Raw genomic sequence first — 25,004 nt, forward strand, 5'->3', positions numbered from 1 at the left:
TTGGAAGCGGTCTGCGCCGCTTCTTTAATAGCTTACTGCAGTCCAGAGGAGAGGCCTTCCTGACAAGCGTCCTCCAGTAGGGTCTTTAACACAGTCCAATCAATTCTTCGTAGTGTGTTAGGCGGGTGAGTGTTAGACATCCCGTCGATCTTGAGGTAAGTGGGGATGTGATCGCTTCCATGTGTCTCAATGTCGAAAAACCACTTAACGCGCGTACAAAGCGGTGTTATACAAAGGCCAAGTCCAGGCAGCTGCTGTACACTGTGCCCCGTAGAAACGTAGGACTAGTGTCATTCAGCAGCAAGAGGTCATGATTAAAGAAAAATGAAGCGAGTCTTCGTCCGGTTGCGTTGACTTTTGACCTTCCCCATATGGTGTGATTGGCGTTGAAGACCTCGGTGATAATCCAAGGACGAGGAGACGCTTTTATTATGTCTTCTAGTCTTTTCGTGTCAAACGGGCTTGATGGAGATAGGTACGTGCCTACAGTGCAAAGGCGAGCTTTCTATTTTTTACGGTTAAGCAGACATAATGATTGTCGTCATGAGGCTGCACAAGCTGGACGACGTAAGTAAGCTCACGGCGAATAAAGACGACTACCTTGCTATTTCCGTTGTTACCTGAGGACGTAATTGACTCGTAGCTGGATAGTCTGACAGGGTGTATTAATTTTGGTTCGCAGATAACGATGATTGGAAACCGGTTAACATGTACAAACTGGCGAAAATCAGCAATGCGAGATCTTAGACCTCTGGCGTTCCACTGAAAAATCGATGCTTCTTTGACCTCCTTAAAGTATTCACGGAAACACCTGGTATATGTTACCGAGAAAGAGCGTTTGCGGTACTGCCAGCGACAGGAGCGGCGCGTGCGAAGTGGGGCGCTCTTCCCCATAGTTGCTGAACGCGCGGAGTTTAAGGGCCCATTCACACTTGCGACTTGGCGAGGTCGCGCGACCAATTGCGACTGGCGACCAGAAAACTACTCAAGACGAACGATGTTCACACTTACAAATGCGACCGACGAGTCGCTAAACCGAAATGTATTCCGATATGCCGTTCACGTCTGCTTGAAATGTCATCGCCGCGTAAAATAAGCGGCAGCGTATATGGACGTCCTGCTCCTTCGCATCTGATTGGTTCAGCTGTCCTGCGACTGCGGTCGCGCGACTGAAAAATCGAGCAGTGAGCGACTGGCCCGAAACGGTCGCACTTCGAGAAAAGCGACCATTTGCGACTACTTGCGACTGGTCGCTTTGCGACCAACTTGGTCGCGCGACCTCGCCTAGTCGCAAGTGTGAATGGGCCCTAAGGGACTGTTTACGCTCGAGCCGCCCATTGCCGCAAGACGCACCGCATGCGTGCGGTCGTGGGAAAAAATTACACATATCGAACACTTGTGCACAAATTTTGGTTTACACTGTGTACGCAGTGTAAACCGTACGCAGTGTAAACCGAAATTTGTGCACGAGTGTTCGATATGTGCCATTTTTTCGCAAGACCACACGCGTGCGGTGCGGCTTGCGGCGACGGGCGGCTCGAGCGCAAATTGGAGGCGGGAGGGCCTCGATGCGAGCTCTCCTCCCCCACGCCGAGTGTCGTGGGTCATCCCGCGATCTGCTGAGGTTAGGAGACACGGCACAGTGAAATGGTAAAGGAAGCGGCAGCACGGAACGTTCGCTTGCGAAGGGCGGCGGCGTTACGTCATATTGCTTCCTAGTATCCTCTAACGCCACTCGTGTTTAATTAGCAAATATTTGCTACAATTGGTACTGTTCATAAAGCTACCAGCCTTATTTCGCGTAATATTCTAATACTTCGCTATCGCTTTCGGTGCGATCTCCACTTGGGCGAAGCTACGGGTCTTTAGCCTGTGCATGGCGCCGCGCAAAAAGGGCATCGCACGTGCAGGCTGCCGTAGGGAAGCCGGCGCTGGTCAAGAAATAAGAAAGACCCGCTATCTATTCAGGACTTCTTATAGGATGCAGGTTTTGACGCAGCCGTGTACGGACGGCATGGTGCGCGTGATAGAGATGCAACGCTCCAGATGGCACCGAAGAAACGTGTCCTTGTCCATCCTTGGTTCACGGAGCATCGCAAGCTCCACAGGGGCGTCAAATGCGCGGCCCTGCAACGGTTCGGGAGAAGGACGCTGAGTACTTGAAGTTTTTGTCGAGTGCTGGTAGATGCCTTTATGCGCTTCATCTACAGTATAATGCTACTTTACTAACAACACGGCGCTTTTCACTTTAATTGAACCAAGAGTGTTTTCTCGAGAATTTCAAACAGGTAGCCTGTAGAGTAAACTTTTCCATGCTCCTTTTTGTTCCATGAAGCGTTACCCAGTTTTTCTTCTTGTTTGTTTTTGGTTCTTTGCTCTTTGATTTGTTTCTTCGTATCCTTACCACATCGACGTCCCCATATTTCGTATCCCGTACGCTAATTTATGCGCTTCGTGTGTTGTCACTAAGTCGTTTCCTTCTTTCTGCCTGCCTCTGCACTTACAGCTGCCTGTTATATGCCGCACACAATGCATAGAAACCGCGGTTACCGCTTATTGGCCCCAAACTATAATTGTGTGCGTCAACGGTGCTCGTTAAGCGGCGTTGTGAGCTCATAGCAAGGGCACGCGCGCAGCACGTATACTGTTGCAGATTTTGGCCAGAGCCTTAGCTCTGACATGTGCTATAGCGGCTATTTATACGTGGAACAAAGCACAGAAAGTGAAAGCCACAACCTTTCCAACCGCTGCTCTGCTTCTTCTGGAACTCTTCTGCGGAGAGGTTCTTCGGGGTCGACGACAGCGCGTCGATCACGTGAGCCTGCCTGGTCGTCCTACAAGGAGAACAAAGTTCATTCGCTTTTCGGCAGATGGTTGCGGGCCTCCAAAAATAATAAAATGATGTCATAGGCAGATTAAGTATGTCTTATGAGCCTGCACCCAACGGAATTAACTGGATATATGAACTATAACTGACGCACACACTGCACAATTATTAATTGATTGGTTGATTCATGGGGTTGGTTTATTCGTGAACTGAGCGCTGCGCAGGCCCCTAACGGTCCCTGAAAACGACGACGCGAAACCGCCGCCCATAGCTGCAGCTTTCAAGGACAACGCTCCAAGGTGAATGGGCGAAGCTAGGCCGAAGTCAGTGCATGTACCGAGAGGACCAGCAGCGATTGTCGTTGCTTAATTACGAAGCATAATGATGTTTTATGGTGTTGTTGACGAGCACAAACTGCGTTCTGATGATTTAGATTGCATTTTGACAGTTTAGAATTGATTGATGTGTGTGCTGAAACTGTCTCTCTTTTGTAAGGTGTACGAGTCAATCGTATAGAGTCAGTGCAATACCAGTATATGGGCAAATAAACTGGATTCAATAGCAATTATAGTATTACACTTAGATATAGTACTCAATAAAGAACACAGATTTAAGTTAGCCGCTCTCATTCGCCACATTAATAAACATATGAAGCCAATGGACAGTGAAGCAAAGGAAATTGAAGGAAACTGAACTTATTTATTTTGAATGTAGAATTCATTAGAAAAGGACAGTCAAATTTTCCAATATGCTTCAAATCATGTTCTCCCTTCTTTAGTTGGGGATCCGGCTACCCCTGCAGGAAGCTGTCGTTTCTGCTTTCATTTTTCTTTTACTAATTAAAAATATGAAGCGTATCACTAAATTTATTCCTCATTGATAATGACTTCTATATAATTCACTTTAAAGAATCAGCTTTTCTTTATTTTGCTTTCCTTGTAAGTAAAGTAGCTCAACGTACCTTGACAAAACACGAGGCTGTACAATATGAAGAGTAAAGTACACGTTGAAACAGAGCAGAAATCATACAAGTTTGTTATGTGGTAAATAAATCGACCGAAGGGCGACCAGCGATCAATTCAATAAAATGTTGACAACGCTCAAGTCGCTGGACTTTAACAAGAATGAAGCTTTTAAATAATAGTGCGAAAAATAGAACGTTTAAGGCTTCTTGCTATTTTGGGCGCGTGAGGTAGAGATACGGACAGCTAGGGGTGTGTGAATAGTGATTTTTGAGACCGATCAAATTCGAATCGAACAGTGTCAGAAGCGAATCGAATCGAATGTCGAATATTTTTCGAATAGTTTTCGAATAATGAGCAGCCGTTATCACAATTGATATAAAACGATGCTCACATCCCAGTATTCTTAAAATTAGCAAGTTTCTGTCATTACATAGTACGTTAGGAAGCGTTGTTTATTAAAAGCACAAATCGAGCATTAGAAGCAAAGAAGTAGTTTCTTCGCATGCACAGGACTTTTCAGAGAGTGAGAATAATTGCTGTACAACCTTTAAAATATGGCTACCTAAGTAACGTAGCCTGCTCCACTACAAAAGTTATCATGTTTTATGTCTATACTATGCTCGCCGGAGTGAAAACTTACCGTACTTTTGTTCCAAATTTATGTTTATTTGGGCGCAGTTGATGCTTTGAAATATTCGTAAAGTATTAGAAAAATATTGGCATTTACGAATAGTGAGTATTCGACTCGAACACCGAATCGAATAGGACAGTATTCGATTTGTTATTCGAAAGTTTCGAAAATTCGTACACCCCTAACGACAGCCTTGCATGAGTGACACTTTGAGTCATTTATTAAGCGTCGCTGAGCGCGTAAGGCAACATTTGCGCACTCGACGCTCTTCACATTTCGTACAGGAACAAAGATCAGTGACCATGCTTTTAATGAGCCATGTCGGCGCAGCCATTTCCTCTTGAAAGGAAATACTCTTTTTTTTTCACACTTATTAGCGACAGCAACTAGCGACAGCAACTATTAGCGACAGCAACTGAAGAATCATGCTCACCAGTAATGTCGGAAAACGTCGCCGCCATTTTCGTCACACGAAACGAAGGACGGGGAATGAGCAGGCAGGCGTTGTGCACCTCTTGGTAATGGTTGCTAGCTAGCTCTTTTTTCCTTTTGTCTTTGTGATATTTTTTATGCATATGAACGTAATAATAACAAGAAAAATGCGCTTGTCTCTGTGAGATGCTGCGGGGAAGAGCTCCAGACTAATTGTGACGACCCGGACTTATTTAGGTTAAATAAAGGTTTTAAGAAAAATATATTTTTTTATGTACCGAAATTTATGCACACCAGTGTTCTTGATTTCACTTTATAGATTGTATTCGAGACCGAAAATGAAATTTGAGCCCCGTAGTTTTCAGCTTCGCAGGTTTAACGATTTCCCTCAAACACGTGGAACTCCCAGCGCTCTAATTTGCCAGGGTTTTACCGCGTGAAGGCCGTGAGTGCTTTTCATTCATTTCGACATCATGCTTTCTTCAAATCTCGGGCGTATTTGTCATGGATCTTCTTTTTCTGCACTATATGCATGCGATCTTCTACAGACGTCCAAATTATAATGATTCATTGAGTGACGTCAAAATGCTTCTGCCACGAGTCACTGAACAAACGAAACCAGCAGTCATTGACATCGACCGCTGTTCGACCCTGCGTAATATCCCGCCGAACATTTCGTACCGAAGTTTGGTTATTCTACCTTAAAGGATAACGTTTTCGCATAACCTGTACGAATGACGAGACTTTTGCTATGCACACTCCATTCCTTCACGACCGATGAGGTGCGCATAGCGCCACGTGAATGCAATTGCGACCGCTGTCCGGATTGCAACTGTTGTCATGCATACGAAAGAGAGTAGAGCACATATTTTGCGTGTGCCACGCAAGAGCGACAAACTTTAGCCTATTGTCTTGCTGCTACAAACGCACTTTTGGACAACCTTTTTTTAATCAAACTATAAATCGCTACATGAACTCTGTAAGCATAATGTCGGCTGATAGGTTTCGCTAAACCACACAGACCTCTCGATGAAATAGCACATGATTTGAATTTCTTATACTGTATGTCTTATACTTCGCCTCCCCAATTCTTGGACAACTGGGTATGTTCCAGTGGGCATGAACCCATACTTGGCCAATCCCCAGAACGGATATGTGCCAGTGTGAACTAATGGGCATAGAATCCTTAATTGCATTTACTTATGTGTAGTTCTTTTCTCTGCGTACACCTGTTCACACCATTCTTCCCACGACAAACGTCCCAAGAATCGGATCAACATTATTTTCATATTCTCTAATGCTCGCACTCCCTCTTTAACATTGAGCTTGCTGAAGGAACCCGCACCATGCCCTTTCTATACGTACGTGTAACACATCCCACACTCTGTAATATGGCAGGTGCCGACCGAACCACCGATCGCGGTCGAGCCGAATAAAGCTCGTTCTTGTTCGGGATCACTGTTTCACTCGCCAACGGTAGCAGCAAGGCATATATACCCGCTCCAAGCTTACCGCGCCTGCTTGTCCCACCTGCCTACCGCTAACACTAACACAAACATTTCTCGAGGGGGGGGGGGGGGGTGTAGGGTGTGCCTCCCTCCCCCTGGCTTCGCCAATTTCACACATTGACCGAAAGTACTTGAAAAGTAGCCATCCAAGCTTTTCCAAGTATTAGCCACAGTGCAAAGAATACGTACATGGCTAACAATGAAACCATGTGCAAAATAAATTATTGCGAAACAGGGCCGAAGCCCTGTACTGTTGGTGAATATGTGTGATAGGCGCGTTACCTGTTGTAGACGAGCATGACAAGTCCGCCGCCCAAGCTCCACGCCTGCGGCCTTAGAGCCACGTTGCACACACTCAGGGCAATGGCGGCATCCATGGCGTTGCCCCCTGTGTCCAGTAGGTCTCTGCGGCCGACATAAGCATCGATGCAAAGTGCTCGCTACAAAGCAGGGAAACACGCTGCACACTGAATACTGCCAGCCGGCCTATCTTGGGATGTGGCCGGGCTTCTAGCAACCGCCTCTACATCCGCCAGTGCGTTTCATTTATTAAAATGCGTTTCATTTATTAAAATGAAGGTGTAATAAAGTAAAACGAAGCGCGACATTATTTAAAAATCATAAAAAAAATTGTTCGACCCAAAACTAAAACATGACTTCTTAATGGAGAAAGTCGCAATGTAAGGTTGAACATTCTTTCCACAATTTGTACCGAAGCAGTATACGCAGGCAGTGATGGCGTCGTTACGTGAGTCCTGGGTTTATTTAATATTACGATAAGTTAATGCGATTAGCATTCTTAAAATATTTCACGCTATTTCCGTTGTCTATATGTATCTAAACGTTTTACTTCCAACTTGGGTGACTGGGTAGTCAATGGGCTGAGAATTGCGCTGCTGTGCTGAGAGAACCGGGTTCAAAACATACTGTCGGACCAACTTGGCTCACTGGGTGGACCACTGGGTATATGCCGCTCTTCAATGACAAACAAATATTCTTTAAAATGTATCCGGTTCTGGGCGGCATTGAAACCGTGTCATATAAGGTGCTACTCAGAAGTTCCGGGAATTTGGTCGTAAAAATAATCAGGTTATCATAACCATCTCCTTCGAAGTAGTGACCTCGAGTATGTATGTACTGATCCCAGCGTTTCTCCCACGATTACATGCATCCGTGGAAGTCTTCAGGTGTGACAGCGTTGAGGAGCTCCTGCAATTCCGACTGGATCTCGTCCACTGTGCTAAACCGACATCCTTTCAGCCTCAGTTTAATTTTCAGCAAGAAGAAAAAGTCACAGGGGGCAAGGTTAGGTGAATTGGGTGGGTGCGGAATCACTGTGATGTGTTTGAAAGCCAGGAACTATCGAACAATTAACGAGTTATTCTTGAGCGGGCGCGTTTTCGTGGTGGAGAAGCCAGTTCTTCCACTTCTCCGGACGTTTGCGCGAAATGTTCTCCCGTAAGCGCTTCAAAAACCTCACGGTAAAACTTGTTATTGACGGTTTGTCCAGGAGGCACGAATTTCTTGTGGGCAGTTCCGTAAAGACCAAAGCAAATAATCAGCATGGGCTTCATATGGCCACGAACTTCTACTTGGTGGTGAATTGCGTGACATCCACTGCGACGACTGCTGTTCGGTTTCAGGACCATAACCGTAAACCCATGTTTCATCACTGGTTTCATCATCATCGAGATTAACCTGGGATCATCTGACTTAGTGCATCAGTTTCGTACAGGCAGAAATACGTTGGAGCTACTGCTTGTCGCTGAGAAGTCTTGGCACAAATTTGGCAGAAAGGCGTCTCATGTTCAAAACGTCCTACATAATTCTCTGAACTGTGCCATATGACTGTCCTACAATATCAAAGACATCCTATTTAGTTAGCCTGTGATTTGCAAATATATCCGCGCGATTCTGCTATCGTTTCCGATGTGCTCGTTGATGGGCGTCTCATCGTCATTAACTGACGTTAGGCCATCTGTGAGGCGTTTATATCCCATGAACGTCTTGTTTTGGGTAATGGCATGAACTCCGAAAGCTTCCTCTAATACACGAGGGGTTTCTGTCGCATTTTTGTTAAAGTTGATAAAAAAACTTGATGCAGATTCTTTGATCCTTAAAGTCCGTCATCATTGTTGAAAAGAAATACGCCGAGTCAATAAAACATAGCGTTGCCAAAACCACACTCAGAAAAACAACACTTCCTCTCAACTGCACGGTTGTCAGCACACTGATACACAAGGAATACTGCTCGCCACATCTAGCAGCGGAAAGGTGTATAACCAGCTCTCGCGAGCTATTTAGGTTCCCCGAACTTTTGGGTAGCACCTAGTATATTCAGACAGTCTTGCGTGAATTCCACACATGTGCCACGCGCGGATTTCGTGGCGGCGGCACTAGATGACGCTGTTTGTCCAGAAGGAATCGTGAGAAAGGAGCCCGGCGGCATGCGCATGCCTCATACATGACGCGTCTGTATACGGTGGCGATACGGTGTGTCACTATATACATTGCTTCAATGCTAATCGCATTCATATTCCCTGCGAGATGGTCTCTGCTGGAATTTTTATTTATTTATTTATTTATTTATTTATTTATTTATTTATTTATTTATTTATTTATTTATTTATTTATTTATTTATTTATTTATTTATTTATTTATTTATTTATTTATTTATTTATTTACTGACTTACTGCAATTTTCGATACGCTCCAATGTGCTACGTATGTAGGGAATAGAGATCTTGCATATTGTTGAAAGAAAACTTTTTTCATCCAATTTTAGTTGACGACGGCATTATTAGTCATCACAGCAATGCAAAGATAAATTCTCAATAAAATATTTTTTTTGCATGAACAAAGCTTAATAATCGTTCCAAGTCATCATCTTACAGCAGCTTGAAATACAACACAAAAATCGTCAACTTTAGAGTCGACAATTAACTATCCTCAGCTAATCGTCGTCACTGACGCAGCTTCACGACAACATGGTGAATGTAAATAAAATGGCTGAGGTTTAACTCTTCTAAACTTAGTTATCACGAGCGAAAGGTCTGTTTGGCTTGGTTTTGCAAAGACTATGTATACACAGTGTTTCATTATTGCACGTTTCCGCGCTTGATAAGCTTCTCTATAACGTGCTAATCTGGCCTCCCTTTGATCCGGTATTTCAGCAGCCAACTTTGCCTTTGCTTGAGATTTAGCATCCTGCCGTCTAGCTATATCTACTGGATGATTAGATTCAGCCTGTCGCTTGCGCTGAAGCGCACGCAGAGACGGCCCAGCCGGCGCGCCATCCATGGCGAGACTGAGCGACGAAGCACCAAGCGCCGGCGAAGCTAGGCGAAGCAGCCGTTAAACCCTCGCTTAGTCACGTGGTACCACTGCGGCGAGGCTCCGAGCGAGCGCAGCTGCGACGTATCTTCGCAGCGCATCATGTGTAGTGACGTCACACCTGCCACAGTAGCGCTCCGCGGCTGAAGGTCATTGCGACGCGATGAATCACCTTGCGAGACATGACGTAGTAGAGCTTTAGCTCTAAAAAAAAAAGGAAAGCAAAAATTACGCAGAATTAATTCCACTAACAGCCTTAGGTTGTTGTCCGGCTCACGAATGTTCTGTTTTCGGTAGAAACGGCGTATTTCTCGCTAAATAAATTCACTACTACGGGCATACCCCTACATATAGTTCACATTCTGCCTCTAGATCATTTAAGAGACTACTCTGGCAGGAAATGCGACCGGTATGGCCGGTACAACCGGTACGACCGGTGCTATGACCAATAGAAACAGTACGACCTGTAAAAAGTATGTGATGCCTAAACCAAGTGGAATCGGCGTTATGCGAAGCATCTTTATTAACTACTTCAGAAGAACTATGACTCGGCCGGCACACGGATTCGGCAGCGCATCTCAATTCGCTCGCAGAGCACGACCTGTTCGAACAATCTTCGCAAATCTGGCACAACCCTTAGCCATCGCACACGGCTCGCAAGTACTTCTATTTATGATTTCGTAACAGTTGTCAATGTAAAAACAACAGGGCCCGGGGCGACTACGCGGCGGGTTTCAGCCATAATCTGCCAGTCTAACAAGGCCGTTTTAACCGTTTCGATCGATTCTGTCCCTTTTCTATGGTCCACCGTTCCCGGCCGGCCGATCCCGGTGATCACGTGGGAAGAGCACCACGCGGGCCACGGAAGAACCACGGCAATGTTTATTATTGGAATGCAATTGTTACTAATCCAGTCCCGATCATAAGCTAATAGTGAGATGCAGCGCCGTCCTGCAGCGCTGCTCGCCGTCCGTATCAGAAGGAGCTCTGCACGCGTGCACGCCCGCTCGTTAGACGGTTCATGGCTGCCCTACATAAGCTACTTAGGGTACGCCCTATGCCCGATGATGCGACGAATCCTTACGCACCGGGCGAGCTGTCTACAGGGTGGGTCGTCCCACGCGAGCACCATGGGCGGCGCTGGGACGCGCACCAGCGGCGTGGGTCCCTCGGGGATGGTGGTGTTGTAGAAGGCGAGCCGCAGCTTCTCCGCCTGCGGAAGCATGCGGCTCAGGGCGAAGTACAGCCCGATGGCCGACACCGCCAGGTACACCAGGATGATGATGAGGTCGCTCCACCGGAACACGAACCTGCGTCGCACAGACTTCCTGGACACTGCAGCACTAGCTGAGATTGGTGCTCGGTTCAGGCACCGCTATGCGTAATATCAAACTAGAACGTGTAAGAATGAATTGTCCTCCTCATTTCTACGCGCTTTCGCTTCATTACACTAGGTTGTGAAGATGGGCTAGTCGTCTGAGTAACATTCATAATAAATAAATAAATAAATAAATAAATAAATAAATAAATAAATAAATAAATAAATAAATAAATAAATAAATAAATAATAAATAAATAAATAAATAAATAAATAAATAAATAAATAAATAAATAAATAAATAAATAAATAAATAAATAAATATGTACAGCTATACAGTTCATCTAGACTCTGTTGTGAAGTGGCGTTGCTGCCGACTCTGAAATGCTATGACTGTAGGGGATGTGAGCCCCGTAAGACACTCTGTATTTTGCCTTCCTCCTAAAGACTACCTGTCTTCTTACACTCTGAATAAACTTCACTTCACTTCAAGACTCCCTCTCGTAGTTCGAGACCATCTTAAGTGGAACACATTATTAGTACATTTTGGGGGCTAAATGTCGAAAGTAGTGTTATATAGTCACAAGGTTTTTGATCAGCAAACATGATTTCCGTATTGTTCGGACTCAGTTGCAATATGTGCCCTAAAGGGAATATTAAAAAAACAACAACTTGCGAATGTCCTGATATGACTGCCTGAAAATTGCGATTTTTCATGTAGATAATATCTGCCCCTTCCATAAGTTCAGTTGAAAATATAGAAAAGCGCTGTTACTGGCTATTTTTTAAACAAGGAAGTCTGTTCGCATGAACTAAAAGAGGTCGAACAAACTAAAATGAAAATTTAAAAGCCAGTCCCGCCTATACACACACGTACGCACGTAGAATACCTGTCGCGTATACTTCAACGCTTGAAATTATTGTGATCAACAACGACAACACTATTCTGCACTGATTTCAAGTGTGCATCAATTTTACGTATAGATCAACTTCCTATACCTTACTGCAATACCTATCGCATGTCGGTATTTGTTAGCGTATACATGGACATCATTTTCATCCATAGTTGAATGCTCTCTGTACTAGAGTGCATTTCCTGTGTCAGCACATTATTATTTTTTCCCACTGTGCCGCATTTAATTTTTCTCCCCTCATCTCTCCATTCTTATTCATAATTTAGGTCCGCGCAAGAAACACACAGACGAAGAAAAGGAGCGACACAGCATGAGCGCTAGTGTCGTCTATAGTCCTTTCCATGAAAATGAAAAGTAAGCCAACTACCTGTCAGTTCTTCTCTACATTCTCTTTCTCTCTGCTTCTTAGCAGAATGCTGCTGTTGTGCGCTATTTTTAGTGTCGTAAACAGATCACTTCTTTTTTTCTTTTCTTTTTGTTGCGGAGTGCGTTTGTTTACAAAGAGAGTAACGACAGTACAGTCAACAATAAATAGAACAGATGCTGGTCGGGCTAAGAAAACTGGAACAAGGAAATCAGTTGTTCTGATGGAAAGCCAGTCGAATACGTGCTGAGCGAGGACGACGCTCTTTCCGTCGTGTTCAGGAGGCGGGGCTTGGGAACCTTTTAACGACGTTGACATTCAATCGACAGTAGGCGTTGTTTACACCGCAAATGCTTTTGGTTCATGTCAAAGATATATACAGTTCCAGTTTCTTTCCACCAGCGCGCTTCTAACAAATAACTCTGTGTATATGCAGATTGCTAAACTATATTGAAGAAAATAACAAAGAAGCCGTAGTCCTGTATACCTGCAGATTCTGTAAGGCTTTGAGTTCGATGACAGCACACGAACTGCGCTACCGAATCTAGATAGTATCCCCAGAACTAGGCTGTTCCTGTTGTCCTTTCTCTTACTCGATCTACAGCAGATTGTGCGTTCTTTACACCCGATATGATAGCACTTGGTCGACACTATATACTTCTACGTTTAGAAATGAAAATTAAGGTATGTATAACTTTTGAAGCGATGAATACGTGTAAAAATGTAGCATACATGTCCACCCGCGCATTTGACTACTGTTGCGCAAGTTTCCTATCTAACTTTGTGTATATATATATATATATATATATATATATATATATATATATATATATATATATATTAAACGCAGAGTTCAACATGTTCGATATTCTATACGACATGCTATATAATGTTTGATTTTGCCTATTTAGGCTACTTATGTACCCACCCCTGCAAGGTCTCACACTGAGACGGCAGTATTTGTAAATAAATAAATAAATAAATAAATAAATAAATAAATAAATAAATAAATAAATAAATAAATAAATAAATAAATAAATAAATAAATAAATAAATAAATAAATAAATTCGATATATTGCTTAAATATATTGTTTCGCCAACTGTATCCAATTTCCACATTGATGTGCCCTTTTTTAGCTTACTCGGCCGCGAAACCCGGATGGCTCATTCATTGAAGGGGTCTGCAAGCTTTCCTGGAATGTTCACGCCACCTGTAATCGTTTTGTATTTGGACAGACAGACAGATTCACCAGAACCCATTTTTAACAGACATCTGAAGCCGACAGTTAGTTGAGCCCAGCAAAGCATTAAAAAAAAACACACACACACACACACACACACAGCAGATCCAACGAGTTGGAATCTATATACAGCGAAGCTTTGTGTGAGTGCATAAGGAGTCGGACGTTACCTGCAGACAGGTTACAGACAGGTCGGCGTGTGCACAAACAAATTGCTGCGCAGCGGCATTCTGCATACTCCTACACCCCCTTGATGTGTCATGGTCTGGCCGCCTGGATCGCGTAGTTTCGTCTACAGCTGTACAAAGCGCCGCAATTACCGCGGCTTTGCGAAAAATACGAGCCTATTCTGCACGAGATGTCATGGTGCTGCCGGACTTAAAGTCAGCGTTACAGCGAATGCATCGTGGTCTATCTCGAGATACGTTCAAGAGAGACGTACAAGGTAATCTCTGGTTACTGATTAAATATCTAATGAGCAAGAGACTCAACGTAAAATTTCAATGGATCCCATGCCACGTAGGATTGGAAGGAAACAAAAAACGCTGACGCTCTTGCACACCTTGCGCTGACAGTGCGTCCCAAAAGTGAGAGTGTCAACATCTGTCAGAACTCTAAGGACGCAATCCGCAATCACTTTAGGGTCATCCACAAGACTCCACACCAAGCCTGTGTGATCCATGGACTTACTCGCGAGGAAGCGACGCTGTTGTACCGCATCAGAACCGACTGCGCTTGGCTATATATTCAAGAGTGGATGTTGCGATTCCTCGCTCTGTGCCTTCTGTAGTGATATCGGCGACATTGAACATTTCATTTGGCTATGCCCGCAGTTCGACACAGAAAGAAAAGCGATGGTCGGCAGGCTGCAAAAGAGTGGTCTTACGGACAGAACCTTTGAAGACGCCGTTTTTTCCCAGAGGACCCGCCGCAATCAGGAAGAAAGTGCAACGACTGCCGATTGCCTTCCTGTGAGACACGGGGCTCATCGACACCTGGTGACACACCCCTGATCTCAACTCATAGGAGGCTGAGGCGGAACAATTGCCGGCTATGCATGCCAGGATAACCCCGCCTGCTGCAACATCACCACCACCACCACCCTAAAGAGTTGCAACAGAGAGTTTGTATTTAATGGATGTCCGCACAAAGGGACACGGAAGGCTTTATTCAGGTATTATAGAGAGGCTAATGCAATACTGCCTGCCGCTGCCGCGGATGCGCGAAGGCGAACTTTCTGGTTCTTTTTCTTTCTTTCTCCCGCACTGGCCTGGCGCCGCCGCTATAGTCGAGCCGGCAATCGAACGAAGAACGCCTGGACCCCTTCACTGAGTGAGCCATCAGGGTTTCGCGGCCGAGTAAGCTGAAAAATGGCAAATCAATGTGGAAGTTGGACACAGTCGGCGAAACAATATATTTACGCGCGATCGACGTCCGTGGATGGTCGGTGTCCACCCCGTATATCTCACTCTCTGACACACGTAGCCCCTTCTGTCTTGGTTACAGACATGACGTGATGCCCTTTAAAGGAAATCAGAAGGATGAACATGGAAATCGGCAGCAATAGTGACTTGTGGTCAAGCCTAAGATGGTCTATTACCCGCAAATGAATAAAAGGATGCCGTCCAGGTACTTCATATTCTGAAGTTCCAACCCTCATCTTCTTGATAACAATTAAAGGACGAAGTGAGCCCTCGAGATGTAAAAAATGCACTGGTGTCGACAATGTTGTAATCGGTCGCTGCGAGAAAGGCGACGACGTGCACGCACCACATGCTTAAGGAGGCGTAGTGGTCCCGATATCAAGCACGCCGTGGACAGTGACATCAAAACAAGGGCACTTGTGCTGTCATACGAACTGGTTGCGACGCAGCTCGTGACATGTGCCAAATCGGCCGGCCGTGAAGCAGCCGAAACCTGCAGTACGAGTACGAGTGCGGCGTTCAGTGCTTCTCAAAAACCGTAACACAGCACCACCGCGCACGGATAAACCAGACTTAGAAGAAGGCGGAAATTAAGAATCGTTGACGGCGAGCAATATATAACAAAGAAGCATTTCATGCTTACAGCAACTTCCGGGTACGTGATGGATAGCCATTATTTCGAGCAAAACAATTCTATCCGACAGGCAAATGTCATAAGTGAAGGTACTCGTGCGTCCATAGAACACGCGAGAAGCAGAAGCACGGATCACGACTTTTCAACTCGTGCAGCTGGGTACATGTAGGCGCACAACTATGTATCGCGAAAATACTAAATAGGCACGAGCAGGGGTCGGTTTCATTATCTCTTTTGTCGAAAGCAACTCATCCGTACTATTTACTATTTTGTATTATTCAGCGCACGAAACTGATTATTTGAGAACACAGCAGAGTCGCGGCCCGTAAGCACTTTCAACAAAATTTGCAAATATGTGCCAGTGCTCCCAGGTGTACGCCTCGGTCCAGGCGTCTCCCTCACCCACGATCGAAAGAAACTGCCAGCCATGTGCAAAAAAAAAAAAAAAAAAAAAAAAGACAGAAGAAAAAACTTCGGTGTTAAAGAAATTATCAATGGATTAACGACCGAAATAAATTTGGAGGATTCTTTGCATGCACTACTACTGAATCTACTGGCGGTAGCACGATGCATATCCGACGAAGAACCAGCCACGGCATGCCAGTGGGGCTCTCCCCTGAGCACGCTCTAGCTACATTTTCAAGCACTACTACTGTGGAGTCTTCTGCACATTACACCTAAATATTCGATGCGATATTAGAAAATTCTATCAAAATCAGAGGCGAATATTACCACCGCCTCACACTAAACTGAACAGAACTGAGTCCGTTACTTGGAGGCGATTACAAGCAGAAACCTATGTGAATCCCGTGCAGTTAAAGACTTTCTACCCCGAGATATACGCCAGCGATATATGCAAGCTATGCAAGTCTGCTAGAGCCACCCTTCAACACATGTTGTGTGGATGTAAAGTATATCAAGAAAAAATGGCAGTCTCCCCGGAAAATTTACGGGCGCGGTGGTCGGCCACGCTGCTCAGCTCAGAACTCCTAGACCAACTTTGGGCCGTCCAGCGAGCCATGGATGCCGTGCGGGAGCAACAGCTCCCAGTGGCCATCTAGGCGGCCCCAGGCCCGGGCCTCCCAATCGCCGGATTTCAAATAAAGTTATGTCACTCACTTATGGCATGCCCCTCCTGCTCGCCGTCGTATGGCCCCAGCTCAGGTACAGTACATTTGTGAAACACAGCAAAATATTTAGGACGAGTTTTCTGTGCATATGTTACTGTTACCCTGCAAAAAAGGATGGTAAGCTTTCTGTATTTGTATATTCGCTAATCTGATTTTTTAGATGGTCGCGAAAGGCCTACCAGTGCATTTCGTAAATCTGCCGTACCACCTGGATTCATCATTGTGGAAGAATGGGAGAACGATCGTTTTCAAGAGTTTTCACGTCTGTATTGCACATTTAGCATAAACCACTAGAATGTGAGAGGACAGTGTAATTAATATATATTTGTATGATATGAATATGAATAGTCATGTGAAAATGTTGGCAAAATTAAGCCATCACTTGTTTCTGAAACAGGATTGTTATGTTTATAGCGCCCTCAACGACATTTCCGCCAACTTCACATGCACCCCCTACTGCCCGACAATATATTTTGTGCGGTAAACTGCCGTTCGTGATTTGATATGGCTGGCACACTCAAATCATGAATTGATGTTTATCGATATGCTAGAAACGTAACGTATATGATCAGTATACGATCAGGTGACCAGTACTATGGTCTAAGTGCTGAAGTTGGTAGGATAACAAAGCGACTCGGGAAGGAAGGTAATGGCCGTGTAACGAGCGGTGAAACGAAATATAACAGACGTAATATTAAGAGACAGCAACACAACAGCATAGATCATAGAGGAAGCGGGTTCCGCCGATACTTTAGCTGAGATTTAAAAAATGAAGTGGTGTCGGATAGGTCATGTGATGCATAGGGCAGATAAATGGCGATAGTACGAATATATTAGAGCAACAGAATGAGGTGCCCAGGAAGGGAAATGCAGGTGATAACAGCAAACTGGATGGTACTGGTTAGACGAGGAAGTTTGCAGTCATAGGATGGGGTTGGCTGGCGCGAGACAGGAGTAATTGAAGCTCGATGGAACATGCCGTAGCTCTGAAGTGGACATAAAAAATGTGATGATGGCAATGATTTAGGTGCTATTTAGAAAAATCACCAGCCCTTCCCCTGTCGAGAAAAATGGGGGTAAGCGAAGCTTGTCGTGTGTGTATCTGACCTTCATGGTGATTTTCTATATTTCTGTCTCTCTCTCTTTATTCCTCTCTCCCTCTCCTTATTTATTTCTCTATTTCTCTTTTTCTATATCTCTTTCTTCCTTTCTCTCTTTCTTTGTTTCTCTGACTTTCGTGGTGATTTCTTGTCTTTCTTTCTTTCTCTCTCTTTCTTTTTCTCTCTCTCGCTTTCTTTCTCTTTCTCTCTTTCTTTCTCTGACCTTCATGGTGATTTTCTATATTTCTGTCTCTCTCTCTATTCCTCTCTCTCTCCTTATTTATTTCTGTATTTCTCTTTTTCTATATCTCTTTCTTCCTTTCTCTCTTTCTTTGTTTCTCTGACTTTCGTGGTGATTTCTTTCTTTCTTTCTCTCTCTCTTTTTCTCTCACGCTGTCTCTTTCTCTCTCTTTCTCTCTCTCTCTCAATTTCTTTCTTTTTCTCTCTCTCGCTTTCTTTCTCTTTCTCTCTTTCTTTCTCTGACCTTCATGGTGATTTTCTATATTTCTGTCTCTCTCTCTATTCCTCTCTCTCTCCTTATTTATTTCTCTATTTCTCTTTTTCTATATCTCTTTCTTCCTTTCTCTCTTTCTTTGTTTCTCTGACTTTCGTGGTGATTTCCTTTCTTTCTTTCTCTCTCTCTTTCTCTCTCTCTTTTTTTCTCTCACGCTGTCTCTTTCTCTCTCTTTCTCTCTCTCTCTCTCTCGCTTTCTTTCTCTTTCTCTCTTTCTTTCTCTGACCTTCGTGGTGATTTTCTATATTTCTTTCTCTCTCTTTATTCCTCTCTCTCTCCTTATTTATTTCTCTATTTCTCTTTTTCTATATCCCTTTCTTCCTTTCTCTCTTTCTTTGTTTCTCTGACTTTCGTGGTGATTTATTTCTTTCTCTCTCTTTCTCTCTCTCTTTTTCTCTCACGCTGTCTCTCTCTCTTTCTCTCTCTCTCTCAATTTCTTTCTTTTTCTCTCTCTCGCTTCCTTTCTCTTTCTCTCTTTCTTTCTCTGACCTTCGTGGTAATTTTCTTTCTTTCTTTCTCTCTCTCTTTCTCTCAGTCTTTCTTTCTCACTCTTTCTTTCTTTCTTTATTCCTCTCTTTCTCTCTTTTTCGTACCTAGTATGTGCCAATGAGCTTGGACCCTTTCTGCACTATCGCCAGGATCGGCCCACTTTGGCAGAAGTTTTTGCTGGGCACACGAAACAACCGTTGGTTGTTAAAGGTGGTGACTTAGCGATAAATGCGAGAGTTTTTTCATCCACTTTCATTTCCATTAATTTATCATTTCTTTAATTCAATTAGTAAGTACAAGTAGTTTCCCCTATGTTGTTCTTGGTGTCATTGTTAGTTGGCTTCTTATGATATATATATAAGCCAGTTGGGCGAATTGATAATGGTTCATTTTATAGAAGGCACGTAAAACGAGCTGGACAAGTCGAAGAAGCAAGACAGAACGCGTGTGCAATCCTTCTTCGCCGTGCCCCTCGTTCTATACACATTTTCAAAAATAAAAACAAACAAAAAAACTTGCTTGCATTTTGAATACAAAGCACCAAAGAAAGATTGTGTTACAGAAGTGGCTGGCGTGGGTCAGCGCACTTCGTTCGGCGATGTTCGCATTGCACAGGACTTTCATAACATCGCTCTATAGCGGCTATTCAGACTATTTGATGCAAGCTTGATTCGAATTCTTAAGACACGAGGGCCTCCGGAGGCAATATCCTTTCATGTCTCGTCTCCGCAAAGGCAGGCAGCATCACCTGGAACAGCTGCGAAAGACACTGCCAAGCAGCTGTGCTGTGGACGGAGTCGCAGAGTCACAATAAGTCGGTGTTATTTGGACAGAAGACCGTGAAGAAGGTCATAGAGAATGACGTTTGAGATTCTTGACCGAAGCTGCACTGCATCCATTCATCTTGTCGGGTCTATTGTCGCATCGTGGAGTAAGCGTAGGTGACGCATATACCGTAAGGTCGAAAGATGGGCGAGTTGGAAAGGACGCATACGTATTGGTCAGCGCGAAAACAATTGAGGACACAGAAGTAGAAGGACAAAGGACGAGCGCTCGACCTGTGTCCTTCTACCTCTGTGTCCTCAGCAGTAGCGCACCCAGGATCTCTGACAGGGGAGGGTTGACAGTTTGCCAATAACATCTAAACAGTACTAATTTCATTTCTTCACGGGAAATTGTAAAAAAAGAACAATGCACTTTTGCGCAAGTTTGCGAGTGTGCAGACGATTGCGCGTTTTACATCTTAGTTGCAGTACTCGAAGGCGCAAGGAAAGAAAAGGGGTTAAACAAAAAAAAAAAAAAAAAAAGGGGGGGGGGGGTTAAGTCGGCCTCAGGGGGTTGTAACCGCATAATGTTACAACCCCAACCTCCCCCCCCCCCCCCCATCCCCCTCCCCTGCGGGGCGCCAGTGGTCCTCAGTTGTGTTGTTTTCGCGCTGACCAATAAGTATACATGCGAGACGCATAAGGTCTGGTACTTATCGACAACGGTACATCTGATAGTGTATTGAGAAATCACCGTAAAACACATTGTACGTTTGAAATACGAGTGGAAGCGTCACGAAAATCTCGCAAAAGTAGCTGTTTGTCATACCGTAGAAAACGCCGCCATTAGGCGACGAGCTGGGACTTACGCCATAGCCGCTAAACACAGTTACATGCGTCGTCTGCTTAGGTGCTGTTGAGAGACTTCTAACAGGAAAATTATGCATTTACGAGCCCTGTGCACCCTTGTCAAGGATGCTTCAGTGGTATATATATATATATATATATATATATATATATATATATATTATATATATATAATTATGACCAATTTAACCAAATTGAAATTTCTTTGCAGTTGGTCTTTAATATTGCAAGAGTTCGTTGCGGCGATTTCATCATATTTTAATAACTGCCATATACTGTGTGATATATCAAGTGCAAGCTTAGTCCATTGTTTTGTGTATAATCACAACAGAACTACTTTAAAGAAATATTTTGAACATTTGGTTACAAAGCTTCAACGAAGCATCGAAAAACGCAAACAAAAATGTTCAGTGATATCGCTGAAAAGTGATCCAACGATGAAGAAAAGTAGGTATATATCGAACAGTGTACCTTAGTGTCAGTTGTTTTCTACTTCTCTAAGAGGAAGAATTTCGCGCACTATATTGCACATGAGTTCTTGAAACCCCGTGGTGAAGCAAAGTAATCTGGCAGTATCCAAATGATATTCCATTTGACATTATCGGAACAGAAAGATCAAAACAGCGCACACCCAAAAGGCATGTGTCAAAGCTTGAGCATAGCAGTCGCAGCTGAAATTCAAACAACCAGACACAATCCTCTGACTCTTTGCTGCTCATGTCACTTAAAAATCGTGAGACAGATCCAGCCAAAGCTTACGTTATTATTATTATTTTTTTTTTGTCTTGAGGAGTGCAAAGGCGCCCTTAAGACCGATTTTGAGGATCTCTCCGTCAAATTATTTTATGATGGAGTACCTGCGGTCTTCGCTCTCTGTATCCTACGGTTGGCGTACATAAGCGCGAAGTCGGTGATTGGCAGTGCGTTGAAAAGCTATCGATAAGTTTGATCGACTTACATTACTATATGTATGGTCAAGAAACGTCCAATCGTCCTATCTCATACAGGGTGTCCCAACTATCATGCATCAGGATTAAAAAATATGCAAATGTCACGTAGTTGGACAGAACCAAGGTAATCTTGTTTGCCGTCTCTTGGAGATACTCAGAATGTTTTTTTTTTGCATTCCGCCTAATTACATAATTAGTTTTAATTAATTATTCAACTTCTCAAATATTATAATTAGATGAAACGTGTCCAGAGAAAATTGTAGAGCAACATGAAAAAAAGAATTCACCGCCCTTGCACCCCGTACAAATGGTAAACCAGCGAAGCTGAAATGTGCGGCCCCGCTATGAGTCGCACGAGATTTCTTTCTTTCTTTCTTTCTTTCTTTCTTTCTTTCTTTCTTTCTTTCTTTCTTTCTTTCTTTCTTTCTTTCTTTCTTTCTTTCTTTCTTTCTTTCTTTCTTTCTTTCTTTCTTTCTTTCTTTCTTTCTTTCTTTCTTTCTTTCTTTCTTTCTTGTCCGTGGCCCATACCCGCATATCCAATGCGGGTTTGTGCCACACGTGATTTTATTATCGCTAATCGTGACGTAACTGACGCGCATGTAATGTTATTGATGTCATGCCCTACCAGTCAAGTTAGTCATACATTCGTACCCTTCCATGCCAATTTTGGACGAGACACGAGTTTTCGATGGTTTTTCGATAGGTTTATTTCCGCCGGAGGGTTTCTGCGGTCGGCTGCAACTGGTAATATTGAAGAACAACGCAACGGGACGCTTCAATCCGATGTCAATGTTCCGACAGGATGCTTCCCGTAAAGTCACGTTTTCTAAACGAAACGTTGGCAGCGGTTTGAGGCGTTCCCGTCGTTTTGGAAGCACAGCGCTGGTGAAAGTGTCGAGGCTGACGGACGAAAAACAAAAGGGCCAATTTAAAGCAAAGCCTTAAGATATTGAAGCTTTACTTTGGGGATGAAACCGATTGACCTATTTAAGTACATGTGAAACGCAGAACTGCTCTCATTAGTCTACTGCTGAACCGATCTTAATTAAGTTCGTTGCATTTTGCAGAAAACGATGAATCCTACTAACTGTAGAAAGTCTAATTGCGAATTACGTGACTCTTCATTTTTCCAAGAATTTTGAAAAGTTGGCAAATTTCAAAAAAACATTGTAAGCACGAAGTTCACAAATAGTAACATTGCAAAAAAAGTATAGATATCGCAGAAGTTCAAGCAGCAGCTGGTAAACCATGCAAAGCAGAGAAGTTCGATGTACGAGTTTACAGATTAAGTGACACTGTTGCGGTGCTTACGAGTTTTGCAAATGTCTTATTGACAAATTAGTGGCGTATTTCAAAGCAACGTACAATATTCTAATATCCGTGTCACACGGGCACGCTTGGAAGGCCTTCCAGTCGACGGCCTTCGAAACGCCACAACTCTATCGACTCAAAGAAGTTGTGGCGGTGCTACACGGCACTCTTGAAATGCCGTTGTGAATGAGAGGGCCCATTGGCGGTTTCCGCCTCCGTTGCTCAAAGGATATCGGGGTATCGATAGAGTTGTAGGGTGCTCCGTTGACTCGATAGACTATTGACTCGGCGGCCTTCGAAACCACCCGTGTAGCAGCTCGAGCTTGACCTTTGAGTCAACGGACTATCAGTTGGAAGGCCTTCCAAAACGCCCGTGTGACACGGGTATAACTTTGTCCACCTTGTATGTCCGACTAAGTGCATATTGTGCCGACGAAAAGGGATGATGATGATCACACCCGACGCAACAATACAGTTTACAGAATGGTGACACCGTTAATGTTGCTGAGTTATAGAAGTGTAACATGATGATTTACTTATGTTTTTTTTAATTTTGAAAATTTCTACAATATTTCATTAAAAAGAACAATAGTGGCCTAAATGGGAATTCTGCTCCCTACAGTCGGTAGATCTTACTATTTTCTTCTTTCAAATGTATCAAACTTCATCAAATTCGGTGCAGTGTATGCCGAGAAAAGCGGTTTCTTCGTTGTCATGCATTAGATCCGGAGCTTATGAGGCACAGCTTCCTTCGAAGTTCCGCCAAAAATAGCAGTAGGTGGCCTTTACACAACGGCGATTATGGTCATATCGATGGCGACGACAAACGACTCACTTTTATGCCGGTTTACAGACTGTAATATTTCGACTTACTTAAAAATACAAAGTAATCAATCATTTACGTATTGTACGTTATTTTTAATTTTCTCGTTCTTATTTTTATTTTATTTTTTTTTACTGAACGACGAAGATACCAGCCTCCTGTATTGGTTTCTGACTTCGTTAATGTGTTTGGCGTGTGTTGTACGTTATGTTATTAACTCCCACCGTTTGTCAATTTTTGTTGGTTAGTTTCTTCTTTTTCTTTTGCTTCTGCACATCTTCATAACATTTTGCAATTTTACGTGCATGTGCGTGTGATCAAGCAGCGTTTATTTTCCCTCTTTGTCGACGTCGGCGTTCAAGAAGGTGTTTCCAACCTATCCATCTATTTTACTGTAATTGAAGAGCAATTCTGGCAATTCATTGACAAGTACAAATCTCAAGAAATTTGCATTGTACGTCCTGCTGGACACTTTCGTAATGTGAGCAAAATGGCGTGGCTGAAGGTTGTGTAGTTTTCTTCAAAATATTGCCACGACCACTGCGTATACCAATTCCCCGAACCAATGATTTACACTAACCACTTCGTGCGTGCCGTTTGTGACGTAAGTAGGGGAGCAGTTGCTCTGGACCTCACATCTGTTGATGTCTTTAACAAAGTTAGCACTAGAGCCAAATTCCATAAGCCGAATGCATTCGTCATATTTTATGCTATCGTAAAGGTTACGGCAGCAACATAACATTCGCATAGATTTTATTTTTACTTGATATTTTTTAAATGCGAAGCATTTCTTGGCGAACATTTGCCACTTTGGCAGTATCTATCTATCTATCTATCTATCTATCTATCTATCTATCTATCTATCTATCTATCTATCTATCTATCTATCTATCTATCTATCTATCTATCTATCTATCTATCTATCTATCTATCTATCTATCTATCTATCTATCTATCTATCTATCTATCTATCTATCTATCTATCTATCTATCTATCTATCTATCTATCTATCTATCTATCTATCTAGCTGCCTACGTCTTGGTACTCTCATGGTCGTATCGTTAACTCGGTAATTACCAAAATTGGCATACTATTACAAGAGTGTATGACGAACATAAATGATAAGTCATGACATGCGTGTCATGTAAGTCATAAAACAGCCGCCTAAAATGACAATGACCCAGCAAAAAAAATAAACATTAACACTCAAAAGCCACTCAAATGGGTTCGGACGTGGGTACTAAGTGAAGGAAGTGCTAAAGAATAGTGGTAGAAGTCGTAGTCATGAGTATGACTTAGCAAAAATGACATTGATTCAGTGAAAAAAAAGATTAACACTCAGAAACCGCTGAAATGGGTTCTGACGTGGGTACTAAGTGAAGGAAACACTAAAGGATGGTGGTAGAAGTCGTAGTTATGAGCACGACTCAGCCAAATGACAATGACTCGGCAAAAAAAGATTA

At 43.5% G+C, this 25,004-nt stretch overlaps 1 protein-coding gene across 1 annotated transcript in view; it reads right to left on the reverse strand.

The window, feature by feature from the left end:
• Positions 1-25,004, reverse strand: part of LOC119446768 (scoloptoxin SSD14) — a 51,749-nt gene that overhangs the window by 19,648 nt on the left and 7,097 nt on the right. Inside the window, exons 2-4 of the mRNA XM_037711307.2 lie at positions 10,785-11,006; positions 6,646-6,768; positions 2,737-2,834 (exon numbers count right to left, since the gene is read on the reverse strand). Coding sequence (XP_037567235.1) covers positions 2,737-2,834; positions 6,646-6,768; positions 10,785-11,006 — 443 coding nt within the window. The remainder of the gene's footprint in view (positions 1-2,736; positions 2,835-6,645; positions 6,769-10,784; positions 11,007-25,004) is intronic.

This window comes from Dermacentor silvarum, chromosome 3, assembly GCF_013339745.2.
Source record: "Dermacentor silvarum isolate Dsil-2018 chromosome 3, BIME_Dsil_1.4, whole genome shotgun sequence".
Taxonomy (NCBI): Eukaryota; Metazoa; Arthropoda; class Arachnida; order Ixodida; family Ixodidae; genus Dermacentor; species Dermacentor silvarum.